The sequence below is a fragment of the Perca flavescens genome, chromosome 20 (assembly GCF_004354835.1).
Source record: "Perca flavescens isolate YP-PL-M2 chromosome 20, PFLA_1.0, whole genome shotgun sequence".
Classification (NCBI taxonomy): Eukaryota; Metazoa; Chordata; class Actinopteri; order Perciformes; family Percidae; genus Perca; species Perca flavescens.
In genome coordinates, this window is record NC_041350.1 from 26,073,986 (window position 1) to 26,093,007 (window position 19,022).

The 19,022-nt window shown below is 43.4% G+C and overlaps 2 protein-coding genes across 9 annotated transcripts in view; both read right to left on the reverse strand.

Annotated features, from left to right (window-relative positions):
* Window positions 1–473, reverse strand: part of exd2 (exonuclease 3'-5' domain containing 2) — a 14,663-nt gene extending 14,190 nt beyond the window's left edge. For 2 of the 3 annotated variants that reach the window (XM_028566622.1, XM_028566620.1), the window contains exon 1: window positions 320–471. The gene's annotated coding sequence lies outside the window, so the exon portion shown is untranslated. Of the gene's footprint in view, window positions 1–319 lie in introns of all 3 variants that reach the window. The other variant, XM_028566621.1, reaches the window with a different exon arrangement.
* Window positions 474–2,788: 2,315 nt separating this feature from the next.
* numb (NUMB endocytic adaptor protein) overlaps window positions 2,789–19,022 on the reverse strand; it is a 51,196-nt gene continuing 34,962 nt past the window's right edge. The window contains exons 3-11 of one of the 6 annotated variants that reach the window (XM_028566021.1): window positions 18,180–18,254; window positions 12,871–12,903; window positions 12,127–12,201; window positions 9,002–9,142; window positions 7,673–7,877; window positions 5,950–6,246; window positions 5,173–5,316; window positions 4,301–4,447; window positions 2,789–3,594 (exon numbers count right to left, since the gene is read on the reverse strand). In XM_028566021.1, the coding sequence (XP_028421822.1) occupies window positions 2,846–3,594; window positions 4,301–4,447; window positions 5,173–5,316; window positions 5,950–6,246; window positions 7,673–7,877; window positions 9,002–9,142; window positions 12,127–12,201; window positions 12,871–12,903; window positions 18,180–18,254 (1,866 nt within the window). In that variant the 3' untranslated portion in view covers window positions 2,789–2,845. Of the gene's footprint in view, window positions 3,595–4,300; window positions 4,448–5,172; window positions 5,317–5,949; window positions 6,250–7,672; window positions 7,878–9,001; window positions 9,143–12,126; window positions 12,202–12,870; window positions 12,904–18,179; window positions 18,255–19,022 lie in introns of all 6 variants that reach the window. The other 5 variants (XM_028566020.1, XM_028566023.1, XM_028566022.1 and 2 more) reach the window with 5 other exon arrangements.

A 19,022-nucleotide genomic window follows, 5' to 3' on the forward strand; every position in this document is an offset into this window, starting at 1 on the left:
TACAAACTCTGCTAGCGTTGACCGTTAGCGGTTGCACAACGGCGTCAAAAACTAAACCGGGTTTCAACTCAAATGGAAACTAGTTTTAAGGCAAGACTAACGGACATTAGTTTCTACCATTTTTTTTTCTGGTTCGCTACTCTCGTTATGGTAAAGTTAAACCAACGTTAGTCTGGTTAGCCACTATAGCAAGCCGGTTAACTTGCTAGCTCGTCAACTCTGCGGCTTGTGCAGTCCTGCGTCCTTGGGCTGACTGGATATAATAACGTTACTGCAGAGCAATTCTTCTGTGTACTAATATATGAAGTTTGAGTCTTACCTTTACGTTTCTAACGCTAGCTCAACACACATGTATTCTTGCTTCTCTTTAATGAACTGATCCATGTCTTCCGGGCTGTATTTATAACGACGATACTGCTGCACCGCGATATTACGAATCCCACTATGGCCATGCCAAGACCCGCCCTGCAATAGCGTTCACACACTACTATTGGCCAGGCGTCCATGCTTACATGTACACTCAAGGTGAAATGCCTAACCCCAACCAATCGAGCTGCTTCGTAGGGCGGGTCTTGGCGTGGCCATAGTGGGATTCGTAATTTTGCCACCGGCACGCGGCTCTCCAATCAGCGCCACCTGCTGGAAGGATGGAATAACAGAAAAGACCAACGCAACATAATCACTTCTGCAATCTGCATCCACACAATGGGCCATTTGTTCACTGGGAAAGTTGCAGCATTGTTTTTATAATCTCATTTATCTTAAAATGGTCTAATATGGGGCGACCTCTAGCACACCCAGTGCATCTTGCCCCCCCCTCTCCTTTCCTGTCTTAAACCTGCCCTGTCAATAAAGGCCATAAAAGCCCACCCAAAAAAAAAAAGGTCTAATAGAAATGCATCCTTCATGTCTTTGTGCAAAGAATTTGCAGTTATGTCAACAGTCCACTCAGTTTTAACATCTCTTGCTTCTCATTATTTACCTTCATACGTTAAGCATATGTATAAGCATGCATGTGCTTGTACCAGCGATGCAACATTTTTATTATGGATTATTAGACCAATTATTTTCTCAATTAACATTTAGTTAAGGAAATGAAAAAAAAAAAAAAAAAGCCCATTTAAGTTTTCCAGAGTCCAAGATAGCACATTGAAATTGCTTGTTTAGACTAAAAATTGTGTAAAACCAAAAGCTATTAAATTTACAATCATTTTATTGACTAATTGTTTAAGCTATAGCTTGTACCCAAATGACTAGTACCTGTTTAATTTAACTTAGTTTAACTCAAGAACACACACTTTTTCCTTTACCACCATCAATTTATTCAATCTTTTAGCTTCAATATTTCTTCAGAGAAGTGGAATAAAGTAATGAAATAATTACAAAATGGAAAAATAGATCAGATAATAGATCATATTCACATGTTTGATTTAAAAAATAAAAATAAAAACATGACATGAGAGAAATCAGACAGTGAGAGATGAAACCGTTTTTATCTCCCAGTAGTATTCTGCTGACCGTCAGAACCACAGCAGGATAACGGAGGTCAGGGCAGGTCAGCACCACAACGGACTAACCTGTGAGGTCAAATCATCTACTTTAGTGCTTGTGCAAAATAAAAAAAAATTTAGAAATCTACTACTTAAAAAAATATTAGAGGTGGAGAAACAATAGATGACACACCCTACTATGTTAAATAAACAAAAAAAAAAAACAAGGTCATAACCACACACAACAAAAGAATGACAACGAAGACAGAAGAAGTCAAATGTTAAGTACTGATGTGTACTAAACTATTAAAAACGGAGCACAGGTAAGAGAGGCAACCAGTTGGGCACCGCCACCATTGCTAGGTCCACGTTGATTGTTGCTGCAATGACACCCTATTTACAGTGAGATGTTGTACATCCAATCACAGGATGCAACAGACGGGCAATAAAGAGATTTTTCTTCAAAAATAAAATGAAAAAAAAAAAAAAAAAAAAAAAAACAGAAGTAAAGCAGCTGTCCCTTCAAAAAATCTCTTTACATCACATTAAAAATTAGCACTGCTGTAAGCTGTGTGTACAGTATAGATTCTTTATATATATATATATATATATATATATATATATTCATGTATAATATATACGATCATTTCTTGTATACATGAACATAATTTTGTCTCATTGTAGCTAGCCTGTGCCTTTGGCACGATTACTTACAACTCTTCTGCTAGGTTCCAAAGCTATTTAAAATATACTTAATGCATAAAAATAAAGATTTTGGCATTTTGTCTCACTTCATTCTTCTGATTGGGAAGTTATTAATAACAACTTCTCATCTGGAAGCCGAGTTCTCTCAGTGCTGCAGCTGCTCTGCCAGGGGAGGCTACGGTCTCGTCCTGTCAACAGGGGAGCGCTGGGAGCCGGACCGAGCCGAGGCGGGCCGGGGACGGGGGTCACCACACCTTGGGTGGGCGAGCGGGGGGGCTGGGTGCGGCTCGGTGCAGATATTCCACAGGGTAAGGACAACCTTGCGCTTCACAGCACAAACAAAACGATACAGACAATGCTAATGAAATGCCTGGGGAGCTGCGCCCTCGTTAACAGCAACTGGTTTGGTTCCCTCCCCCCTTCCCTCCCGTTGCTGCGGTGCAGAGTTCTGCTCCCTGTTGGTTCACCCGTTGCTCTCCACTGTCTCCCGGTTCTTTTCGGTCCGGCTGAGCTTGTCCACTGAAACCGAGATGAAGAGAGGCAGGAGGACGTTCCCCTTTTCTACTTTAGTCAATCATACATCTGCACCCCCCCCCTCAGCTAAAATGGCGTCCTTATTGTCCAGTACTTTCTGATCTGAAACACAGTCTTCAGAGCTGGATTTCAAAGGTCTTGTGCAGCTCAGTGGAGAAAGGATTGGTCGGGGAGGCTGTGGTGCGCTGGCGCGAGCGGCTCTCCAGGGCTGCCCACTGGGCCTCAAAGGCATCTTCCTGCGGCTGTGGGGGCGGCTGGGTGGCTGGGGAGGATGGGGCGAGTTGGGACGGAGCAGCCCAACTGTCCGCCCCGTTAAAGGTCACGCTACCGTTGGATGGCTGGAGGGGAGCAGCGTTCACTGCGTTTAACTGCGGGTGTTTGATGAACGGGCTGATGCTGCCGACAGCCTGGGGATCGTGCTGCGGGGTCGTGGAGGCCGAGACGGGGAACGGCTGCGGTTGCGTGGCCGAGCCGAACACGTTGGCCACCATCTGCGAAGGAGTGATGCCGACCACGGGCACGCTGGGCTGAGGGAACGGCAGCCCGTTGGGCATCGGGTAGGAAGCTGGGGCCTGAGCGTGGAAGGCTGGCTGGCGAGGGGGCAACATGGGCACCGCCGAGGGCAGAGAGGACACGAAGGCCACCGGGGGAACCGACGGCACGGGCATCGCCACAGGGGCGGCAAACGGCTGGGTGGGCGGCGGGGCTGCGGCCACCAGGGGGTTAGGCTGCGGGACTCGGACAGACTTGGTGACTTCTTCTAGCCAGCGGTCTGCTTCTGATGGCGTGCGTTTGTGGGAGGACATGGATGGGGAGGATGTGGGGGGGACCACTATCACCGGAGTAGGGGATGACCAGTTACTTCCTGTTGGCAGAAAGTGCACAGAAAGGCAAAACACAGTAAGTGAATACACACCCAACACACACATTTAATTGGGAGAACAGCAACAGTTGCAAGTTGCAAATAACAGTAAAGATTCATCCTCTCAGGTCATAGCTATTACTGGTTTAAAGGAATAGGTTGACATTTTGGGAAATAGGCTAGAGCCGGGCAATATATCGATATTATATCTATATCGTGATAGATATCGTCTATCATAATAAAGTCTGATCATAATAATACTAATAAAAGAATAATAATCGTAATATGGCATTATTGTTGTCTTTTTGCTGGTTTTAAAGGCTGCATTACAGTAAAGTGATGTCATTTTCTGAACCTACCAGACTGTTGTAACTGTCCTATTATTTGCCTTTACCCACTTAGTCATTATATCCACATTACTGAGAGATATATATATATATATATATATATATATATATATATATATATATATATATATATATATATATATATATATATATATATATATATGACCAGTCTGGGTCCCCAGCTTCAGTCCGTGTTCCCCAGCTTCAGAAACATGATACGAGAATGAGAGGACCTTTGACTTTTGCAATAATTCATAAAGGTGCATTGTAATGTCCATATCTCTTATTTTTCATTAGTAAACTCTTAGTGCACCCTGTGACATGCAAACTTGTCAATTTAGCTTCGCTGAAGTGCTGCTTACCTGGCTGTGCTGAGGCCGGGGCCCCTGCTGGGGTCTTAGCCCAGGGGTTAGTGTCTCGAGCGGGCAGAGCAGGGGGCAGAACTGGGGGGTTAGCAGTAGTAGCAGCAGCAGCAGCAACAACAGAGAAGGCAGGAGCTGTGCCGTTCACTACAGCAGATAAGAGACCAAAGCTAGTACAAGCAAGCTTATGTGTCGGCTGACCAGAACCGATCTATTGTTAGACATGCACAATATGACCGTGCAGTTAATTAGTAGTCTTCATAAGTGCAAATCAAACATATAAAATAAATGTTACAATTCTAGTTAAAATATGAGCAGGCACACATTCTCTGACTACAAAGTTAAACTGCAAGCAACACAGTGAAGCAACACTTCACTGGAAGTCTATTCATTTTCAGCAGAGATGAATGACAGCCAAAATGTGGGCAATGAATAAGACTGTTGGCCAGAGAAGTTCGCCACAGATAACTTTTTTTTTTTTTTATCTGCGGCGCAAAACCAATGTATTAGTGTGTGCTTCCTAATTCCCTGACTGATTGTGGCAGTTTTGTCTAGCAAGTGCAAAACTGATAATATGTTGATTACAGTCATTCTAAGCTAATATTTTTGTAGATACAAGAAGCTAAAACCTGTTGCTATAATTGTTTGTTAGCTATTTCTAACTAGCACTGCAAACTATTTTATAAAACCTCATGACAGTAAAGTACCAGAGCAGCAAAAATATTCGATTTGTTTATATAAAACGTAGTTGAATCCCACCACACACAGCTGTCCAGAACACAATAACCCATCGACTGAGTTCATCCCAGTGTGGATGGCCAGTTACACATGCTAGATATTAAGGGTTTAAGAAGAGGTTTAGCTGATGTTACCTGGTGCTACAGGAGACTGTGGGGATGAAGCGGGTTTGGGCATTGGTGCTGAGGAGAAGGGGTCCTCTGGGGGTCCACTGAACGCTGAGGCTATCTGAGTGCACAGCGAGCTGATGCTGTCACTTTCTCCTTCTACCTCAGGGACTGGAGGGCAAACACCAGAGAAAAGTTAAATCGAAGCAAATTTAAAAACGCATAGAAGATAGGACAGAATTCATCTCTGAGATTGTCTTCGTGTCATAGTTTTTCTTGTTTCTACAATAATGTATATTACTAATCCAACCCAAGGAGACGACTTTTGTTTCTGATATTCCATCTTCAGGGTGGATTTTTGCTAGGGATGCACAATAATCGCAATTTTTTTGAAATCATAAGGGATTTGCGCAATATTTGTTTAAAGGCAAATGTGTCAAACCATTCTGAATTAAGTATTATTGTGGAGCTGCAGAGACGTCTCATCCTACAAATCCTACCCTACAGACTAAAGAAAAAAATCTTTGTTTGGTCCAGATCCTCGCAAAAGTCACTATAAATCATTTTAATTTGAATATTTTTCAATTAAAATAAGACTATTGATACAAAAATGATCATTCCCTCCAATATCGTGAATCGTATCGCAATATCAGTCAAAATAATCTCAATGAGATATTTTCCTCATATCGTGTAGCGCTAATTTTTTGCAAATACAGACAGTTGCGCGTGAAGGTAATTAGCAGGTTGTGTAGAACAACAGAGGAGCTGAGGCCACGTACAGTTGGATCAGGAAACCAAACTCGCCTGTATTTTTCATGGGAAAGTCGGACTTGCGCTGCATGGTGGAGGGCAGCTCGTTCATGCGCAGGGACATCTGTCGTTTGAAGGGAGAGGTCTTCTGACTGAGGGCCGGGAAGCCTCGGAAGGAGCCCTGCCTGGCCAGAGCCTCTGCCGGCGCATGTCTGCGTGGTATCACCTGGGGTCCCAGGGTGGACATAGAGAGAGGTGGGGAGGACGAGGGGGATGGGGAGCCTCCCGTCTGGTGTGCGGAGGAGTTTGTCACACTGGCGGCCCCGTTCCCAGCTACCTTCACATCGGTCTCTGCTATTAAAGAAGGGCAACGTTCAAGCAATGAAGCCACAATGAGAAAATGAAGCAATAACATGGTGTAAATAAATAATAAAGACAAATTTCAACAGGACGACCCGTTTCTCAGGTCAGGGAATAACAGTCTCTAGATTAGACTACTTGTTAGGGGTGTAAATCGTTTTATCACAATACGATATTATATTGATTCTTAGGACAACAATACAATATTTACTGATATCACAATGTCTGCCACAATACGATCTCGATTCGATTCAATTCAGGGGCCTTCGACCGATATGAGATGATACCATAAGCCTATTTAACACAATCTTACATTTATATATTTATGTATTTACAAAAAGCGACTAAAATATGATTTGACAATTTTATTACTAAGCTCTTCCAGAGATTCAAATTAAACCGTGTACATTCAGATAATGTGGAGTTCAACAGTGCACATGATCAGACTTGTTGCATTGACAGATAGTCAGGAAAGCTAATGCTATTCGCTCCGACAGTTCCCAACCTCTTTTTCTCTGAATTTCAGTTCTTGCCGTCAGGGTCTCGTCTTAAGATGTCCACCTTTCAGGAGTAACAGGTACAAGTACTCCTTTATACCTGCCGCTATTTCTCTCTTGAATATGGGTCAGGGGAGGAGTCATCTTTGAACTTGTGGCCACTTTATTTCTTTTCTTTCTTTAATTTCTTGGTCGGTTATATATTCTAGTCCGTTGACTGTGTGTTGAGGACGTCAAAAAAACGTGACACATAAAAGGCAAATTTCAAGTGAACGCAACATCTGTGTTGTTTTTCAGACAGCGGCAGAATCCTCTCCAGTGAAATACAGACACACTTCTACACCGCTTAGGGGTCAGCATTTTAACCGTGTTTACTCCAGCTGCTAGCTAACTGTAGGCTAACGTTACCGGTTGCCAAGTGTAGTGTTAACTAGCGTCCCGTGCGCGATGTTTCAGTTCCCTCTAACGTCTGTTTTCGGTTGGATGACATTTTCTCATTCAAAACGGCGATTTTCGCAGAAAAGCGACTAGTTTGCAGGTATGTTATTTGTTCTCGTACTGTTAGGATTGTGTTCCAGTTTTTACTTTTGTTCAGGCTTACTCTAGTCCCCCCCCCCCCCAACCCTACTCATGACTGTGTGCATGCCTTGCATGTATTTATGGGTCTTTTGTGTGTTTATACTTGCTGCACACCCAATCGCCCTTCGGGGGAAACAAATGAAGTTGAAGTTACTAAGCTCTTCCAGGGATTCAAATTAAAAACTCTTTTTAATAAAAACTATAAATATAAAGTGCATCTTAAAGACGACGATATGTATCAATATTTTCACTTTGTATCGATAATATTGGATCTTTGAGGATTGAATCGATACATCGATCCAGATCGATGTATCGTTAATGCCCCTACTGCATATACAGACCTTTTTTAGCATCCTGTAGCTGCCTCATGACTTCCTCCCGCTCTGCCGCCTCTGTTGCCGTAGTAACACGAAATGAGCCCTCGCGGGTGAAAGTGGTTCTGTTGGCGTCAAAGGTCGCCGTGACCCCACACTCCTTCTCCCGTTTCTGCTTTCGCTCCAGACAGGCGGCGAATGCACAACCCACGGCATGACTGAGACGCTCTCCCTGAAAGAGACGATGAAAACATTAATATAACACAAAGCTCCTAGCATAGCCCTGATGTATAGAAATTTAGGTTGGTTTTAATATAAACACGGTATACACGTCATTTAAATGACACAATACACTCACATAACATCATTGGAGGACAGAGGGATAGAAGAAGAACAACTACAATTGTCTATAGAGAGATTTTAATCAAAAGAGTGAACATTCTACGAACATGTACTCCATCCATCCATCCATCCACCCAGCCAGCTTCGTCCGCTTATCCGGGCTCGGGTGGCGGGGGCAGCAGCTCCAGCAGGGGACCCCAAACTTCCCTTTCCTGAGCCACATTAACCAGCTCCGACTGGGGGATCCCGAGACGTTCCCAGGCCAGGTTGGAGATATAATCCCTCCACCTAGTCCTGGGTCTTCCCCGAGGCCTCCTCCCAGTCGGACGTGCCTGGAACACCTCCCTAGGGAGGCGCCCAGGGGGCATCCTTACCAGATGCCCCAACCACCTCAACTGGCTCCTTCCGACGCGAAGGAGCTGCGGCTCTACTCCGAGCTCCTCACGGATGACTGAGCTCCTCACCCTATCTCTAAGGGAGACGCCAGCCACCCTCCTGAGGAAACCCATTTCGGCCGCTTGTACTCCAACATTTATAAATCATAATTGTTCAATATTAACTATGTGCGTGTACATTTCAGTACAGGCAAGAAATCCAACACAAACAAAATCCTCAGCAAACATATCTTTCAAATTGATAGTAAATTATTCAAACAAGGACTTCCATGTTAAAAAAGTAGTAGGAAGAAGTTAAAAAACTTTTCTAGTCCTACCCCCTTTTTCTGTTTTTATACTTAAGTTAAATACTAAACAATTTAATTATTCACTAATTTATATATGTATGTATATATACATACATACATACATACATACACGCACTTATACACATGCATACACATTTACTAACATGCAAACACACATACACACTTTTTCTTTCCTTTTCCAGTTATCCCCTTCCAGTGTCTATGTTTCTTCTGTCAGTTAAAGCAAACCGAATAATGAACCCATCCAAACTCGACATATCTAAGCCCAAGAACAATGCCGTCTTTATTGTAGTATGAAACTGAGATCTTACGGAGTCTTTAATGGCCATAAAACAATGGCAGATCCAACGTCGCGTGGTGCCGTCCCTGCAGATGTAAGAGAAGGCCCTCTCAAAGTTACGGTCCGGTGCGCAGAACGACACCTTCTCTATTGTCTGGTCCAGAATCAGGTCCTGCAAAACACATTTTTATTTCATTATTATGAGCTTAAAACCTATGGTCAATGTTAAGTGACACTCAATCAAGTCAATTCATAACGTGGGCTGAATGATTGCATAGTGAACAGTACTTCAATAGGGCGACCTAGCTTCAAGAGTGCTCGAATAAGATTCAACTGCTGTACTACTGGCTCCTGAAGTATTAGCACCAGACACTGCTCTCTGAAATAAAAACATAATGTCTCACTCCGGGAGAAATCCTGGAAAATCTTCTTAAACGTGATTTTTGTATTACTTTCAAGAGAACTGAAGGAAACAAAATAAATAGAATAAGATAAAAAAACCAGGTCGATACAGGATCCTAGACTTCGGAACTGTATTTTCTCACATACTACAGAACATGGATTGCATGATTGTCTATCACTGTTTCAGAACAAACATTTTCTGGTAATAAAATAAAACGTCAGACCATTTTCCATGCTTGGCAGAGCTTCCAAACCACACTCTCTTGGTGAATTAACATTGGTATAAAATAAAAATATTTCTTGATTATTTTTATATTCAAAACAGATTTGAATTTCTTTTCACTCACTCAGTCACAATCTTTCAGTCACAGTGAGGTCACTGGCCTAGTCTTGTTATAAGAGTTAAAGGGTAACTTTGTTTTATTTTTTCAACCTGGACCTTATTTTCCTATGTTTTTGTGTCGAAGTGACTAATGGGAACAACGATCTTTGAAATTGGTCCAGTATTAAGCAAGAGCGCTGCAGTCGGCAGTCAGCGAAACAAGCTACAATGTAAATTAACAGGGGAATTGTGCACATTCTATTTACATTCACAAAAGTGCTTGTTTTATCACTGACAGGCTCAGATTAATATTCTAAGTGTCTGACAACATTATGGAAAGGATTTCTAAGGAGGTCGACCTTCCTTTTGAAGAGTAAGATCCTTTATTTAAAGAATTGTGTTTGCTAAAGCCACCAGACTCCATGTAAATAAACAGTTTAGCATCGTAAAATAGACTTCATTCAATGTCGACAGAAACAAAATAAAACTACATAAAAAAAAGCCATGTTGGGTCGTCATTCTACTTTTCCAACAATCACAACTCTAGTTTAGGTTGAACTGAACACAAAGTTTACAGATTTACATGTGAAAATATGTTGGCTCATTAAACGCTAAAAGTATTGGTTTTTAAGAAAGTCAGGTGGGTTTAGCGCTAGCGACCTCAGAGCATTTTCTGGTTAAACAAAAATGACTTAAAGCGACACGCCAACTTATTGGGTTAGACATGTCGATACATACCCTTCTCATCTCCGTGCGTGCTGTTGTCTGACGGCTCCAGCGGCATCAGGCCAGCACAGAACATGCAGGTGAATGGTTCCAGCAATCCTACTGCTCCGAATAAGTGACAAAATAACGCCAACATGTTACTATTTACATGTTGTGATTTATAGAATCACAGCGTGTACAAAAAACAACGTAACATGAGACACAGCCATCTTCTAACCGTAAACAAACTGGGAACTATATTCTCAGGCGGAAGAATATAGTACTTGGGCGGAATGATTTACTTTGCAGCAAGCCTGTCTGAGAGTATAGTTCCCAGTTTGTTTACGGTAGCCAGAAGATGGCTGTGTCTCATGTTACGTTGTTTTTTGTACACGCTGTGACTCTACAAATCACAACATGTAAATAGGCACATGTTGGCGTTATTTTGTCGATTATTCGGAGCAGTAGACTAGTTGGAACCGGTTACCTGCAGGTTCTGTGCTAGGCTAAGCTACCGGTGGAGCCGTCAGACAGCGTTACAACACGTACGGACCCGAGAAGCTTATGTATCGACTTAATAATAATAAGCTAAACTCCCAATAAGTCGGCGTGTTCCTTTAAAGAGGTTTTATAAAAGGTCTATCTCTGTAGGAATAATTTCCACAATGTTGTTATAAGAACAACCTGAGCCTGTCAGTGGCATAAACAGCACTTTCAGTGGACGAAATAGATGATGCACATTTGCCCCATAGGGTTACATTGCAGCCCGGTCTGCGGCTGCTGGTCACAGCGTTCTCACTTAATACTGGACCAATTTCAAAGATTGTTGTTCCCATCAAGTCACTTACACACAAAAACATAGGTTGAAAAAAAACAAAAACAAAAATCAACTCTCTCACACCGCGCAGTTCAAAGTACGTATTACAGCTTCAAAAAGCTTCAAAAAGCTCTTGCTCTTTTCAGTATCCTTTTTCTTTTTCTGGGCGAAGAAGAAGAAGACTCCTGTTCCTGAAATTTTGATTTTGAATACGCTTCAAACTTGCAGGAAGCTGCGATACCCATTAGCAGCATTAGCAGCACCTATGAGTTTATCATGTGAAAAAAAGCGAAAAAGGCGGAGCAGTATGTCCTGTATGTCCCTTACCGGTTAACGTATTTCAAGATAGCGCACGAATATGGCGCGTGTACCCCAGTTCATGCAAACGCAAATTTAAAACTTCAAGTCAAAAAGGAATACTTGGAATTGATGGTGGTGGTAAATATTCCTGAAAAAAAGACAAGTTTGTGAATGGGTAACACAGATTTTGATAATGAACAACTGGGCCTTTAACTGATCAATGGTAATCAATACCAAGACAGTTAAAATAGCTAAGAGATTAAGAAATAAACATAAGAAAGAAGAGAACATGGTTTCTATTTCAGAACCTACAGCTGTCATTACAGAAAGCATGGTTTGATGTAGTACCAGAGTTGTCCAGCAGGTGTCAATGTTACCTTTACCGTTTACCCCCATCTACTCCTGCAGGTGCACTGGGTACACATTACCAGAGAGGGCCTCTTGGAGGTCACTTTACCAGGTATGGCAGCTTCACTGCTATTATCAGCTGCTGGAGCTCAGCAGCTTCCACCTTTAAAGCTACTAAAGCCACGTGTACTTCCTCTGGCAGTTCTTTCTTTTTGATCAAGGTTTTCGGAGTCTGTGATGGAAGACTGAAGGGATTTATTACCTTTGTTTTGTCGTCTACGACACGAAGACCATCTGCCGACACCCACAACACAGCGCGCACTGGCTTCTTCCCAGCCTGCAGACAAAACAACAAGGACAGGCACGACTAAGAAACGAGAAAGTTTTTAGTCTCTCCACGGCCCAATAAAATGACTTCCCTTTGTACCATTCCTTGGTACCAAATCATACAATTTCAGTCAACACACAAACACACACACACACACACACAAAGCACACCTGTAGATAAAGAGAAAGCACCAGGTAAGAGGAAAAAGAAGAAGTCAGGAGTTGTTTTTCTGAGTGCCCAAATCTTAATAAAAGAAACAAGAAGGTCGGTATGATAACTGGTGCACTGATGCAGTCCACAGTGGTGGCCACGTTTGTTAGAAAAACAACAGTAAATGATGTGCGTGTGTGCATAAAAAGTAAACGTTCATTCACACAATTCATTGTTCCATTCTTGGTTCATTGAAGAAGGCTGAAGGGAGAGAAGGCACGCCTGTTAATACCAAAAAAAAACACAAAAGTGCCCCGTCCCAGCCTAAACCACCCCACCTGCTCAAAGACACATGCATCATTGTGTTTGCCTCTCTTCAGTCAGATCCCCCCCCCCCCGTGTACGAGTGTGTGGTTCCTTCCAGCTTTCACGTGTGATTAAAGGGGGTGAAGTGTTACGTGAAGAGGAAGACAAATAACAATGCTTATAATTAAGAGACACACTCAGACACACAACGCAATAACTTACTTTTGCAAAGAATCCCTTGAAGAATTTCCTGTCCTGGAAGTGGATGTGGTAAAAAGGGAGGGTGGGTGAGAGGGATAGAGGAGACGGGAGGGAGGAACAAGGCATGAAAATGTTACCTAGGACGTCTAAGAAAAATTGTCTGGAGCCCACAGGAGGGGGATTTCATTTTGAGGGGGTTTTCTTTGGTGGAGGTGAAGCTGGGTTATGAGTGAGTGAGTGAGTGAGTGAGGCAATGGATCAAGTAGCTCCACAGGATTCTATTCTGATGGAGGTTTTGATGGGTGATACTGTGATTGTTATTGGTTGCGTCCGAAATTCCATTCTAGCATGCTATTATTTAGTAGGCCAAAAACGGTGTGTACCATTTTTTTAGTATGTCCAAAATCTTAGTATGAAACTAATAGTTTGTGAATTGCATACTATTTCCAGTTAAATAATAAAGTATGCAACCACTGAACACATAACGGATGAACGGACAGCAAGCGAGGCAGCTCGGTTAACGTCAATAGCGCTTTCATTTACGTTTCTACATATTTAAATCTGCGATTTTGTCACGTGCGACTGCTGGTCTAGTTATATTCCTTTACCAGTAATTTAAGCATTATCTGGCGATGCCGCTAAAGCTGAGGTCACCAGGGGTTACGAGTCTTCAATTGCTAGGAGGCTCTCAGGACGTTTAAAAAGAAATGACCGCTTAGTTAAGTGCGTCCCAAAAGATACACGCTACCGTTTATTTACACAATAGTATGGTGAACGGTAGTATACATATTAGTATGTAGTATGTAGTGCAGAGTATGCCATTTCGGACGCAACCATTGTCTTTATGATGATAACGGTTAGTACTACACCACACTGGAAGCCAGTGAACCTCCCCGACAGCAGGAAGTGACACCCCTAGGCTCTTTTCAGTTGAAATAAACATAAGACTGTCACTACGACAGTCCCAGAGCTAAGACAGCATACCAAGCTGCCTGGACAGGGGAGAGAAAGATGGCAGGTCTTCAGGTGTAGGTCTGTGCGAGTATGTGGAGGAGATAATCCCGGATCACAGATTATTCTTCTTCCTCCTCCGATTCCTAGACCGAGACCTGGTCCTTCCATGGTTGTTCAGCAGACAGAAACCCATTCACACAGACGGCAGTCTGACGCCTGAGTCGGGCCTGTGACCATTCCCAGGTCAGCCAAAGTCAGGGGTCAAGTTTATGCCGCCACAACCACATAAAGAAACCACAACCACCAGACCTGGGCCTAGTGTTAATCCTCCCTTCTTCTCCCCCCCAAGCTCCCTGAGAGTTCCTCTCCTCCCCATAAGCTGTGAAAAGGAGTGCCACTCTGCTCCTGTTACACAGCCATGGTGGAGAAAGGCACCCCGAGCACCACGTTAACGCATGATTTAACGTGTTAACCAGCACTGGAGATTCTTTTGGAATGAGTTAAGCGCTTGTTAGTGTGTGCATGTGTATGAGTGTTTGTTAGAACCACACATACATGCAGATGGTGGTAGAGCCTGCACAGCTAGTATTAGTAAGCTATGGTTAGGGGAGAGAAGTCTCTATAGGGTTGAGCTAGAATGGGAGGGCAGTGTAGGGGAAGGGATTTGAAGGCATTTCTCTGCAACACCACAATAAAAACCTGCTTAAAAAGACAACAACAAGAAAAAAAAACACGGACAAAAAGGTAATACAATATTCAGGTATTCAATGTGTGAACTGGGATGAAACTACAGTAGGGGAAAAAAGCTTTTTTTGGGCAGAAAGGATAGCGGAGTTTTGAAAGATCAAGGTGAAGCCAACAAGGCAAACATAAAACTTTGTAACCAACAAGCCTTACTTTTCTAACTGATAGAAAATGTTGTGCATACTTTACCTCTTTTTAAACCCAGAACCCCAAACCTTTTAGTGGTGCTACCATCTGGTGGCTTTCCGTCATTTCTGCACGCAGAAACCACCCTAACCACCAGCAGGATGTGCAACAACGAATAATACGTCTTGTGTAACGTTTGTTACTGGCCTACTTTGAGCAACAACTCCTACCTGACAACGTTTGCAACAAACGGAAGATAGCGACATCTACTACAGGATAGTGTACTTTATCAGGGATAGCAGAGATGTTACTTTACCACCACCCTGCAGAGTAGCTATGGGGAGGAGGGAGTTGTCAAAAAAACACACTTTCCAGTGCTAATAGTAAGTGTTTATTTTTTTGTGACAACTGCTTTTAGTGGAGTTGAGTTTAGGACACGATAGGAGAGCATCTAAGGTCTCACTCAACGTCTTAATTGAGAGCACCAGCTAATATACACACTGTCAATGATGTGCCCTGAGGCTCCCCGGTGGAATTCTTTCAGCATGTCAGCATCTCCTGGGGTGCCCCACCCAGTACACAGGCGGAACACCCCGGGTCACAAAGAGCTCCTGAGTAACTGCAAAAACAATCTTAATGCTACAACCCAGAATACACCTCCAACTCTGGGCTATCAGCCAACAGCACCAGGAAATGATCTCATGATGACAACGCAAAAAAAGGGCAGCTTGGAGGTTGATGGTGCTGCAGTGCAGCCTCCTCCTCCACCCGCCTCCATCCTCCCCTCTGAGTCACAGAGCTGGGAGAAAAACTCTCATTACCGTCCCAAAATGTAGTCGGCTCGGAGCTGTCACACAAACGCACATCAATTGACAGTTCGACTACCAGGCATGGGGAGCATACGGGGGAATATATTTTCACGTTCTTTCTCCTCATTCATCAGAGAGCATCAGCTCACCGTTGTTCGTCATTTCTCTTTCCCCACTCCAACACTTGAAGTGCTCTGATGCTGCCAGACTGTGTTGTGGTGGCTGCTGTCTGGCTGCTGATTTTCAGGAAACAACGCTCACCAGCTACAAAGTGCCTAGGTGTGTGCCCGGTTCCTGACCAATTTGGTTATTAGCTCCTGGAAATAGAGTTTACTGCTGAGCAATATTAATTCACAGTCTCTCCACTGGCAGTATTTGTATTTGTTGCCTGGCAACAGTTAGCTTATTAAAAGAGTCAGTGAGGATGAACTGGGATCTATTAGGGCCACGCTAATTGTATATCTGCTTAAAGGCTGGCCCTCGTCTAGTCTGGACAATCTATCTTTGACAGGGAAGCATCAGGGGCAGTAACACTGTATACCACCACCACTATGTTCTGCTCTGCTCTATGCCTTGCTGCCAAAACTCATCTTAAATGGCGTTGACTCTGTCTGCTTGCTGCACCACTGCTCTGAGTTGTGGTGCTGAATGGTAATACTGTAGTATTATTCATTTTTAAACTGTGAAGATTTAGTTCTTTTGTAAGCTTTCCCAGAGCTTAGAAATTATATTGTTCCTATGTGATGAGAACAATGTCTATTCGACCAGCCCGCAGACCAAGGGAAGGAGACAAATATACTCATGTGCAGGGGACCGCACAACAAGGAAACACACCTAAAATCTGCAGTGTAAAAGCTCCTTTAATATCGGAATGAATGGGCACCAGCTTGGGCTGTATGCATCCACCGGGATTGTTTTCTGACATGTCCTGTAAGGTGAGCCTCTCAGGCACATAGGTGAACTGCCACGTCCAGACCAGGGCGCAACGGGATGAAGGTCACTTAACAGGAATGTAACGGCGGCAGTTACATCACAAAAGATCAACTCTCAATGTCGCCATTATTTCCAGAAAAGTTGTGTGCAGAAGAGGACCTTGAAAACATGTCAGCCTGACTCACATTTTGAATGCGGTGAAAGTTAATTTCCCGCCCCTGCTTATGAACAGGGATCGATAACGCCGTGTCTGTGCTGGCTAACAAATAAGGCCTCGGGCTGGTGAGGCAGCGAGGGAGTGGAGTAGCCGAGGATACAGAGGAGGAAATGTCATGAGGTTGAGGAGGGTCAGATAGTCGCGGGCCACAGGAGGACAGAGGCACCCGCCTCTAGTTTTGAGTTGGCTCCATTTTGTCCGCCCTGTTAAAATGACTGTAACTCAATAAGACCTCGCAGCCTCAGGCTCTGTGTACACCATGTGACCTCATCAAGCACCAGTGTGTATGTGCTGCTATGTGTGTGTTCATTAGGCTGATGTGTGTGTGCTCAAGTGTTGTGTATTCACTAAAAGAGTATGTGTTTTGTGCGTGTATACAGGATATAGTGTATTGTGTGTACAAATTGTTTGCCTGTGAGCCCTATTTGAGAGTGTGTGTGTGTGTGTGTGTGTGTGTGTGTGTGTGTGTGTGTGTGTGTGTGTGTGTGTGTGTGTGTGTGTGTGTGTGTCTCATTTGCATTATATAACTTCTGTTTCATTATACTGTTCTGTTTTAACTGGTATGAAAATGTGTTTTACTGTGCATTAAATTGTACTCCGAAAACGAAATTATTCTCAAGCACTATAATCAAACTAAGAAATGGCTCTCAATAGCTCAAGTAGTCTTCAACAGCTCATTGAGTTGAACATGCAAAAGGACTAAAAGGCCCTTTACACAATGTCATGAAGCAAGAAGAATGGGAATTGATAGCGCAAGAAACAGGGTGTGAATTCTCAATTAGGCTGAGTCATTTCAAGTAAAACTGAAAGCTGGTCGCAGGCAATTCAAGCCGGAGTTTCGTAACACTTGTTGGCACCGAATTCAAATGTAGTCCTGAGACTTCGGCATGACGTGAATGGACTCTTCAGGTTTGGCCCTGGCTACGGAGAATCTGCCTCATTTACCCACAGGAGTTCGTGACCTGGGTGGGGCCTTGGCAAACAACTGACAACATGGAAAAGCAATTGCTCCAGTTTCCCCCCTTCCCTTCCCCCTTCCCCCTTCCTTCCCCCTCCCCCCCTCCCCTGCTACCCAAACTGGAATTTGCTCTTTTTGCGCAACTCTGCCGGAATCTCCTGCAGCAGGAAGTACATGCCGGTCTATCTCCTCTGGCGGAGACGGTGTACGAGGAGAATGAGAGAGAGAGGAAGAGACATTCAGAACAGACCCCGACACCCCTGGAGGTTGTCTGAGGGTTACAATGGGTGGAGACCCTCACTGACAAACGGCAACATTCAGCCACACTCAGGCCTCGACGTACAGAGTAAACTAGGCAGGAATAAACGATGATAGAACAGTAAAAAGAGCCAAACTGCTTGGTGACAGATTAAAGAGGGCTGCCACAAAATGAAGGAAATATTAGAAGGAGTCAGTAGGATGTTGGTAGTAGCACTGTGGGGGAAACTAGTGGAGGAAAAGATAAACAAAACAAAAAAAAGAAGTAGGATGTCTGGTATTTAGCAGTCTGGTTCCTGGAAGTATGGAGGGCGTTTCTAGTAAAACCTACCGTCTTCAGCCGCTTCACTGCATCCTCGCAGATGTGCATGCCGCGAGACTCCTCCACCTCCACATGTCCCAGGTACTGCAGGTTAAAGAGAAAGGCGGAGAGGATGAGTAAGTAATGCTGTGGCAAACCTTTCCTCTACTGAAGTTTAAGTAAGGTTACATTAATAAACTATGCAATGGGACTGGGTATTTAAGGGAGTCCAGATTGTCGTATAACCCCTGGCAGGCTGGCGCTGGTGATTTATACACCTAATTAATTACCAGGTTGAGGGCAATCACAGTTCAATTGGTTCCTAATTTTGTCCATGGGGAAAATGCTAAACATTTTCCTTAAAATATAAATGGGCAAGAGGATAAATCTAACAGCAAGTGTGTGATTCTATGAGAAAGGGATTGTATGAGAAAACCAATACAAACATGAACATGAAAAGGGCAAAGAGAAGATGAGAAATTACAGATGAAGATTGGCACAACATGTGGAAAGTTCATCAAACCGATTCACAGATAGGGAGGGAATTCTCTTGGAAACACTTTTATCAGTTTTTCTTTATCATTCCCAAGGTCAAGTGTAAATATTTAAACATACATCTACCATGCTGGAGAGAATGTGGAGCACTCAAAGCAGTTTTCAGACAAATGACTAATTTTGGGGCCAAACTTTACAAAAGATACCAGGATATGATATTCCTATGAGCTACATGGCACCCTATCTGTGTAATTTCAGGGAAATGGATAACAGAAAGTGTCTCCACCTGCCCAGGAACAATGGACAGAGATAGAAGAGGAAATCTACATAATGGAGAAACTCTGACACTTCGTTTGATGCAAAAAGCACAGATGGAGG